The sequence below is a fragment of the Sinocyclocheilus rhinocerous genome, unplaced genomic scaffold, assembly GCF_001515625.1.
Source record: "Sinocyclocheilus rhinocerous isolate Xijiao unplaced genomic scaffold, SAMN03320098_v1.1 scaffold3454, whole genome shotgun sequence".
NCBI lineage: Eukaryota > Metazoa > Chordata > Actinopteri > Cypriniformes > Cyprinidae > Sinocyclocheilus > Sinocyclocheilus rhinocerous.
Window position 1 is genome coordinate 38,961 of NW_015632749.1, and position 10,484 is coordinate 49,444.

The 10,484-nt window shown below is 38.1% G+C and overlaps 1 protein-coding gene across 1 annotated transcript in view; it reads right to left on the bottom strand.

The window, feature by feature from the left end:
- arfgap1 (ADP-ribosylation factor GTPase activating protein 1) overlaps window positions 1-10,484 on the bottom strand; it is a 24,870-nt gene that overhangs the window by 1,408 nt on the left and 12,978 nt on the right. Inside the window, exons 9-12 of the mRNA XM_016556160.1 lie at window positions 6,612-6,644; window positions 3,720-3,776; window positions 2,408-2,467; window positions 444-520 (exon numbers count right to left, since the gene is read on the bottom strand). Of these exons, the coding sequence (XP_016411646.1) occupies window positions 444-520; window positions 2,408-2,467; window positions 3,720-3,776; window positions 6,612-6,644 (227 nt within the window). The remainder of the gene's footprint in view (window positions 1-443; window positions 521-2,407; window positions 2,468-3,719; window positions 3,777-6,611; window positions 6,645-10,484) is intronic.

The window sequence follows — 10,484 nt, forward strand, 5'->3', positions numbered from 1 at the left end:
TGCTTTTTTAATAGCTTTTCTATGTAAATATGACGCTAGATGGAAATCTTTTACCATTGCGCCTCGCAGCTTTTTCAACGTGTCGTGCTCGAGACCAAGGCTTCTTTTCTATTCATCAGCTGCGACTCTGCAATTGGATACTATTATGCGCGTCTCCTGTTTATAAGAGCAAAAACTTCTGATTGGCTAGTAATGTTAGTTTGGCTTAGAGTGAAAGATGTGTTCCTCTCATACACTGGTAGGCGAACTCATGAACTCGAACGTGATATCAACAAGTGTTTTTAAATGAAGGATGACTATCTTTTTTCCCCCGCAGCCAAACGCCGCACGCCGGAGATCCGGCACAGTGCTGTAGAACTTTAAGCCCTGTGTATTGTACTTTTCCCCGTAAATGTATGTTCAAAAATCATGAAGTAATAATAACGTAATAAATCTGTAATTACCCATCATCAGCGGCCTCTTGTTTCCCACCGAAGAAAGATGTCATGTCCTTCCAGCCTTTAGCGCCTGCACCCTGAACCTGCACAAACACACAGCGCCTCAACACCACTGACCCCGAACAATTCAACCACAAAAAACCAGCTGAACATGATTTAAGACCCCTTCACCCCGCCTCATAATCAAACGCACAGGAAGATATAATGACACAGTAAATACAAGTGACTTTATGGATTTAATCTCACTTTAGTTCCCAGTGTTGGTGCTGCTGACCTCGACTCACTTCAGTTCAACATAAGGAGCGTGTGTCATTAGTTTATGACTGAAATGAGAGTCTGGAGCAGCAGCGGATGTGTTTACATGTGTGACCCGTGCTGGCAAAATTAGTTGGAATGTGCACGGTCTAATTTTGAGCTACAGGCAAAAGAAGTGAAAAAGGTCGAATTTGAGGTTTTCACAAAACGGAGTTCATTAAGCCCTCTTCTAGCAATCCCAAAGCTCCAAATAGTAATTAAACACCTAAAATGATCTTTATTTGTACATTTTCTGAGGAGTGCCTTTTTCTCTGCTCACTGCTGCTGCTTCTCACCACAAGTGGTAGGACTATTGTTGCAAAGCGCAGCATTCCAGCTTTGTGAATATTCATATTGATTTCTCCATGAGATGAGTACAAACCAGTGAAATATGATTTTCAAACCCATGCTGATGAAAACAAAACGATCGCGCTGACTGACATTTGCAAAGCACGTGCATAAGACGCACCTTTCGAAGAGCATGCGATCTCCCTATAAAGTACATTATTGCGAAATATGGCGAGATTCACACAAACATAATCTGTTATGTCTTACATGAACGTTTAATTAATGGTTGGGGAAAAATCTGATGTGTAACATTATATTAGATTCATCCATTACAGTAGGTCTTAATATAGATCTGTCTCAATGTTAATCAGACATTAAAAGAAAAGACAGAATCACTCGCTGCTCTTGATTAAACTACCGTTTATTTGCATCTTTGTTCTGTTGCTTCGGAATCTTCAGAAAAATTGAACTCGATTTTTCTCAAAATCAATCCTGCTGACTTTATCGCCTTCAAATGGCTGTAGCTCAGTCATTTTTTGTCCGATTCCAACAAGTCACATATCATTGAAGGTATTTTAATGGAGAATGTGAAAATGAATCGAAATAGTTTTTGAAAATGCACGAGTCACCTTTGCATTTCGTTCAGCTCATTCATTCTCTGTGTGAACAGACCAATGTATTTATTTATTTATTTTGTATTTTTTTGCTTTGGTGTGAAAGGGCCTTCAAGTTATTTTGTTAAAAAGCAGTGATGTATTACTGTAAACATGACATGATTTTATTTTTAAAGACCCCATGAAACAGTTTGCGTTTTACGTTCTTTTAACAGTTTTTTTAAGTTCTCGTCTTTCCTATTAAACAGTAAGTTTGGGCAGAACATAACGGGGCGGCTCTTTCTTCAGAGCATGAGACAAAAAAACTAATTAGAGTCAGCAATATTTCAGTCTGTTATTCCAGAAGAGAGATACTGTACATATGAAAAGTGTGTATCTGCTAGAACTAGGAGCACAGAGAGCTGTAATCTGGATTGTTTGTTTGTGTTTAACGCCATTCCAGCTTCTATGGCTATTTTCATGGCGAGAAATATTACGGCTGTTTTTATCATTTATTTTTGCTAAAAACTCCAAAGTAATCTGGATTGTCATGGGGTCCTTAATACAAGCATCCATGGCTACTGACTGATTTCCACAGAGTCTTCTCATGATTACATACGCTCTTTTATGTCTAAATCATCGTACTCACCACCGTAATCACAATGGCAGCAGAAAAAGAGAAAGAAAAGTGAGTTGAGACACAGAAAGAGCACAAGGGTTTCTCTCTGCTCACGATCAGCTGACGTGCGTCACTGCATCACATCAGACGATCGCGAGCAGCCGGCAGCCTCGTACCTTTGTGGCCAGACCTGTGATGCTGACAGCCATTTCATCAAACAACTTTCCATCCTTCACCTACATGAGTCAGAGCAGTGTTAGAGAGCAGTGGACATCAGACTGAAACACGCTTCTATGTCGTCTAACATTTGCACTGATCAGCAACAGAAGAACTAGCTTCATGATGGCATCTGTAGAGAGTTCATTCAGTGAGATCCACTGCTGATGCTGAACCTCACACAGAAACATTTCACCACAAAAAAATCTGATAAACATACTGTATATGTATAAGGCTACAATTTTTGACAGTTTATGCAAAATATCACTCTGGCGTAACAGAATGAGACTGAGGTCAGACTAACACTCCTGATTATAGTACTTGGTAGTGTATTTGGATGCAAAGCTCACAGTGAGCAGTCACTGGCACATCTTACCCTCACAGCAAGCATTTTGAGAAAAATGCTTTTTTAGGAATTTATAACTTTAATCTTAAGACTAAATTATTTATACAGAGGCAACACACCACATGTATGATATACTCTACCATCCAAAAGTTTGCCGTCAGTAAGATTCATTTTAAAGGGGTCCTATTATGCTTTTTCACTTTTTTTAAATTTTAGTCAGTGTGTAGTGTGTATGTTTGGGCATAAAAAAGATCTAGAAACTTACAAATCTCAAAGTCCACTCCAAAGGGAGATATTTCGTTTTTAGGACCCCTTTAAAAGCAATTCAGCAAGACTGCATTCAATTGATCAAAAATTACAGTGAAGACATTTATAATGTTACAAAAAGATTTATATTTCAAGTAAATGCTGTTTTTTTTTTGTTTTTTTTTACATTATATTAATCAAAGAAACCCTAAAACAAATGTATGGGCAGCACAACTGTTTTCAACATTGATAATAATCAGAAATGTTTGTTGAGCAGCAAATCAGCATATTAGAATGATTTCTGAAGATCATGTGACACTGAAGACTGGAGTAATGATCACAGGAATAAATTACAGTTTAACAGATATTCACACATTTAAAAACATTTATCTGAACGATCTATTTTTCACTTTTTAACTAAATGCAGCCTTGGTGAAAATAGACTTCTTTCAAAAACATTTATAAAAATCTTACCTGCCCTAAACTTCTGAACGTTGGCATGAATATTTTTAAACCTGGATTAATTTACTTGTATACAAAATTAGTTTTATCCAAATGTAGAAAATGTACTTTGGCATGATGAAAATCTTTCTGCGTCTCTCATTTACTGGCAGCGCTGTGAGAAACACACTCACTCCTAACTAGACTAGTTACATACTAGTAACAAACATGCTGGTTACCTTCTCCTGTGTGGGCTTGAGAACACTGTCATTTAACGTCTGTCCCAATTCAGAAGCCTGAGAGAGAAACACACGGGTGAACACACACTCTCACAAAATGGTGTATTTCACACACAAATAAAACATGAGTCACATCACATGCATGACAGACCATCAACACTGTGTGAGGAGGCATGATCGGTCACATGACCTTCAAATGGACTGAAATCTGAGTTTTTATTAGCTGCAGTGAATGGCGGGAATCAAGTGAAGTTATGATATGCATACTGAAAACGAGCAGCATCTGCACACTGAACGCCTGTCACAAGTCGAGCATCTGACTCAGTGTTCTCACATACACAGAAACACACATGTGTGCAGCATGCGGTGAGTGTTACCGGCTCAGGCGGTGGTTTATAGCCCCGTAACTTCATCCACAGCAGCGGCGGCAGAGACAGAATAAAGCAGCGTATATAAACTACAGACGGCAGAGGTCTTACTGCTGGACTTCAGGGAATAGTTCAGCCAAAAATGAGAACTTGCTGAAAATGTGCTTCCCCTTGGGCATCCAAGATCAGGATGGGTCTGTTTCTTCAACAGGTTTGGATAAATGTGTCACTGCATCACTGTCTCAGCAATGGATGCTCTGCAGTGAATGGGTGCCATCAGAATGAGAGTCCAAACAGCTGATAAAAACATCACAATAATCCACAAGTAATCCACACCACTCCAGTCCATCAGTTAACATCTGGAGAAGACAAAAGCTGAAACAAATCCATCATGACGTTTTAACTTCAAACCATGACCTCTGGCTAAATAAATAAATCTCTTATTTATGAGTCCATAACCCATCATAACATTTCCTCCAATTTATCAGTTGTCATTCTGACGGCACCCATTCACTGCAGAGGATCCATTGCTGAGCAAGTGATGGAATACCGAATTTCTCCAAATCTGATGTGAAGAAACAAATACATCCTAATCTTGGATGACCTGAGGGTGAGCACATTTTCATTTTTGAGTGAACTATACCTTTAACATGGTCTTCTGTGAGCAGCGTTCCTCACATCACATAATCACCACTTTTCATTTAGATTATGATGGTTTAGTTCAGTATTTTCTAGAGGTGCAGCCCATGTGTTTGTTGTATATCAGCCCATGTGTGCCTGCATTCACACAGACTAGTTCTTCAGCATCTCACAATTAGTGTGTGTGTGTGTGTGTGCATTTATTTTAATAAGATTCAATAATCAATATCAGTTTGTTAAAGTGAAGAGTTAGAACTCAGGGTCTGCACTCAATTCACACACACCTTTGTGCTATTTCTGTTATACAGTATTTTAGAGTAAAGGATGCAACAATACAGTTAGCCCACGGTTCAATAAATACCTCAGTTTTTAACCACGGTTTTCAGTTTGGTTCTGATGGCTTGGCACATCAGAGTATTTTGTGCCATCTGTGATTTAAAATGCGATTAAAAAAAAATAAAAAATTAGTACACTTCAATTAAAACTTATAGTAAACTTCTGTACACTGTAGAAAAACATGGATTATCATATGTCTACTTCAATTTTCTTTTGAGAGAAGTATTATTTTTATGGACTTGCCATTATTTAGTGCTATAAACACATGTAATGTCTGTTTCATTCATACTGGAAGCCGGAGGGCGCACTTGTGCAGAAAATCCACATATGCATCACAGAAGTACTAGAACTGATGACGCTCCAGGAAATCCCTTATATGGACAAAGGCATTGCTGTAGCTGAACAAAAAGAATATAGAAACGCTTAAACTGATCAAACAAAGACAATACAACGTATAGCTTATCAGTGTTTTTTAAGCCATCTCCGGTATTTTCATAATAATAATACTCCATTGCTAATCGACATAGCCTTTATTACAGTAGTGATTATATATTTCTGCGTCATTCTGTGATAAGAAGCTACATCAAATCACAAAAGGAACTTATTACTAACATTCAACTGATGTTGTGGAGTACGTTATAATTTTTAATTTTTGTTGGACAACAGGTTTAGAAATGCTTCTCATTACAAGTCATCACAAGGGAAGATGTTTGGCGTGTGTTGCTTTGTCAAATGCTCATTATAGCGGGGAGGCGTTTTCTCATCTCAGCGCGCAGACTCACGGACACACAAACAGAGCCAGTTTGGAGAGAAATAAAATGCATGGAAATCATTTAAACGCAAAACTGAAAAAACACTTTGATTGGTCGATCACTTCTTTTGCGGTTGCTTGATTTGAGTACCATGTGTGGACGGAGGCGTCACCAGGTTTTGACGTAGTTTAGAGTGACAATCGTACCAGCGTACTTTGAGGTCAAAAGGTCCTTTCGCACCGCGGGAACCTTTTCATAGTACCAGAACTAATTGTGGAACTACCACTTTTTGGCGTTTTCGCACCACCGCAACTGGGTGCGATTTTAGTACCGGACTGCCTTTTTCGAGAACCAAATTAGCTCCTACTCCGGAGCAGGGTCTAACCAGCACAACTGGTACTAATCGTGACGCAAGTAGACATTGATTGGCCAAACGCGTACGAAAACGCCCTTGTTGTTAATGTTGTTCTTTGTTTCTGTTGTTGAACGCCGCGCACAAATGACGTCGCTGTTGACCGGCTTACCATCACTTCCTAGTACACACTGTCGGTGCGAATGCAACCCTTTAAATGGTACTGGGAAATAGCTCGCGCAAAATCGTCCCAGTACTTTAGTACTGTACATTTAGTTCTGGAACTAAAGCGGTGCGAAAGGCCCTAATATGCATATCCGCTAAGCAAAATGCTTACAGGTTGGCAGGTCTGAAATAGGTAAATTTATATTTTAAGCCAGTCCTCATAGAAAACAGACTCGAGTGATCAGATTGGAGAGGTTCACATCACACTGATGAGACGTACCTTCAGAGTTGCTTGGCTGGCCAATTTTGTGGTCTGTTAAGGACAGAAGATGAAAAAGTGTCTTTATAATCACAATCCCATTAGTTATTATACATGAGCAGCTGACACACACATAAAGTCACAAAAATCATTCATCACAATTAATCATTAAACAGTCGTGCTGTGTAGTGAATACACAGGGTTTTTCCTGGCTCAAAATGAGGCAGAGGTGGTATCCTCCTGATCATGTGCACAGATTGTACCCACCCTTTAACTGGCGGTAACAAACACTTTTTACTTTTTTCTTTCAGACGAATCCAATCGGAGTTATATTAAAAATTGTCCTTGCTCTTACAAGCTTTAGAATGGCAATGGGTGGGTGTTTCTGCTCAATAGTCCAAAAGAAGTGAAATAAAGCGCATCCATCCATAATAAAACGTGCCTCACATGGCTCTGGGGATGAATAAAAGCCTCCTGTAGCGAATCGATGCGTTTTTGTATGAAAAATATTCATATTTAAAACGTTATAAACACTTTTCTCTCACTTCTAACTGTTGTATGCGTTCACGAGAGAGTGTGTAGTGCATGTTCAGGATGATTAGTGACGAAAGCGCGGGGGAGAGAGCAAAACAAAACGCAGGTCACAAATTAGAAGTACAAAACGAGGATTTGTAAAGAAAAATGTCGGAGGATTGTGAGACTAGCATATCTCACAGGCGCATTCGCTACGCATATATCCTATGTCATCCGCCGGAAAGGCTTGCACATATGACAGTTAGCGGAAGTGAGGGAAAAGTGTTTATAACGTTTTAAATCTGGATATTTTTCTTACAAAAATGCATTGATTCGCTACAGGAGGTCTTTATTCACCCCCAGAGCCATGTGAGGCACGTTTTATTATGGATGGATGCGCTTTATTTCACTTCTTTTGGACTATTGAGCAGAAACACCCACCCATTGCCATTCTAAAGCTTGTAAGAGCAAGGACAATTTTTAATATAACTCCGATTGGATTCGTCTGAAAGAAAAAAGGCATATACACCTAGGATGCCTTGAGGGTGAGTAAAGAATGGGCTAATTTTCATTTTTGGGTGAACTAACCCTTTAAAAGAGAGATTTAAGACAAATTATAAATGAAAAGGTGTCATTTTATTATTGCTTGGACAAAATGCTGCACAATTCTTTGAGAAACTGAAATATGTCAAATAACAAAACTAAATTGAAAATGTATAACACAAATAGGAAAAAAAATCTTCATAAAAAACAAACTGAGGTTTTACCTGTGCCCTTTTAGTTGAAAATTAGAGGCAACACTGCATTTTAATCATGATCCAAACAAACATGCTGCATACATGCAGCATGAGCAGTTTTTAATCTAAATTAGATTGTATAATTTCGAAATTTGAAGCAAAAACAGGATTGTCAGACTGTAGTTTTGTGAAACTATTCTACATAAAACTGCATATACAATCTGAATGAAACCGTAACAGCAGACAGGCTGAAAGAGAAGCAAATTTACTCTCTGCCACCAGGTGGCGCTTATGGAACAGCAGCGATACAGCGTTTCCTTGGTTACCGCTGTAAACAAAGCAGCACTCCGCTTATGAACACTACTTTAATTTTGCATTATACATACACGGAGTCAAAATGAAAAAAAAAAAAAATAAATACAATTTATACATTCATATAAATCCTTCCCCCAGTTGTATCGCAATTCATTTAACATCTCAACTGATTTGAATTGTAACATTTTTATCGGTTTTCAACCTAGTAATAAAAGCCCGTCATCAGAATGAGAGTGCGGGTTATGATCGCACAATATAAGTGACATGAGCATCGAATGAGCATCCTCCGAGTCAGAACAGTGATCGCGAAAGAGAAAACATACTGAGACCGTGCTGGAAGCTACTAATGCTCATCACATTGCATAATTAAGTGGAAAATGAACAGAAATTATGATTCTGTCTAAAGAAATGTAAAGTGAATGTGTGTAAAGATATCAGTATTTCTTCAAATGTGCACACTTTTGGACTAAAAGCCCTAATGGACGCTGTTCAGTGATGCTTGCACGTGATTGTTTCGCTACAACCAGAGGCGGCACAAAATTTGACGGAGACGGCTGCCTCATAATTCTCTATGCAGGAGAAACCTGTCTGTACACCGTTTGACAAACACAACACACAGAGGAGCCACATTATTAACACCAACTTCGGTGTCTCACTGTCTTTATGAATGGACCACTGAATCATTGACAGAAATTATTCAAAATTCAAAAAGGCGAATCATTCAGTAACGAAACACCGCTGTGTGTTGCTCAGACATGCGCGACTGTTCTGCTTTAAGCTTTGTTTATAACTATTTTCAATTAACCAAATGGAGCAAAAACAGTCAGCGTTGACAATATATCAAATTCAAATATTGAACTAAAATGTATATTAACTACTTGTTTTAACTCTTTAAAATGTCAAATTTGCAATCGTGGTTTTCAGGGAAAATTTTTGTGATTACCTACGGCCGAATCACAGCTAAATCACACATTGGTGAAAAATCATGCATTTATTAATCTTTCAAAACAAGCTTGCAGTTTTAAGCATATTGTTTTGTTAAACCACAATTTATTTCTTGAAATTTTGTCACATTTTCTCATTTAGTGTCATGAATGTGACGCACGTGTTTTGGAAAGGTTCAGGGTCAAAATGATGCCCATTAGTTTCCATGCAATTCACCAAAAATCAACACTTAGGGAGGACTTTTTTTACGCTTACCTTAATTTCTCATGTTTTGTGTGTGTATTTTTTTTTAATGCAAAAAGATGAACAGGTTTGACTATTCTAGTAATTTCCTTCGAGTAGAAATCTTAATGTTGAAGCATATAATAATATTTTAGGGAATTGTGTGCTTCTAATTTTATAGCAACAGTTTGGCCAGCAGTAGTGACCGTGTTACCCGCCACAGCTGAAATCCACCCGCATTTGGCTGGTTGGCGGGTGTTAATGTCAAGCCCTGAAGATAACGTCTATTTGAAAATTAGCTTTGACGTTTTCGGAGATGTGAGCTCCAGGACAGCACTGTATTTTTTTATGTATTTACACACTCGTGCTGTCGAACTGTTGTATAAACGCAATATCACACTCATAGATGTGAGATATGGCTATATATCGGCAAGCTGTGATTACCTACGGCCGAATCACAGCTAAATCACACATTGGTGAAAAATCATGCATTTATTAATCTTTCAAAACAAGCTTGCAGTTTTAAGCATATTGTTTTGTTAAACCACAATTTATTTCTTGAAATTTTGTCACATTTTCTCATTTAGTGTCATGAATGTGACGCACGTGTTTTGGAAAGGTTCAGGGTCAAAATGATGCCCATTAGTTTCCATGCAATTCACCAAAAATCAACACTTATGGAGGACTTTTTTTACGCTTACCTTAATTTCTCATGTTTTGTGTGTATTTTTTTTTAATTCAAAAAGATGAACAGGTTTGACTATTCTAGTAATTTCCTTCGAGTAGAAATCTTAATGTTGAAGCATATAATAATATTTTAGGGAATTGTGTGCTTCTAATTTTATAGCAACAGTTTGGACAGGACCCTTTTCTATTCTAACACGGCAATGCTTCGGTGTATAGACCAATTATAGGTTTGTAAACATTCAGGATGCGCGCGCATCATGGTTGCAGAAAACCCGGGAGAGATAGCCTTTATGGCTAGAGAATTTCACGGATAGGTCGGATACGGTACAAAATAGTTAGGTTTATAAAGATTATAAATTATATTGATTAGATGTCATTTTCAAAATGTTCTCCGCATATTACAAGAGCTTGTCACCCAGCGATAAGCACTGTTATTCAACGAAATTGACGTTAGAGAGTGCGATAGTCTTACAGA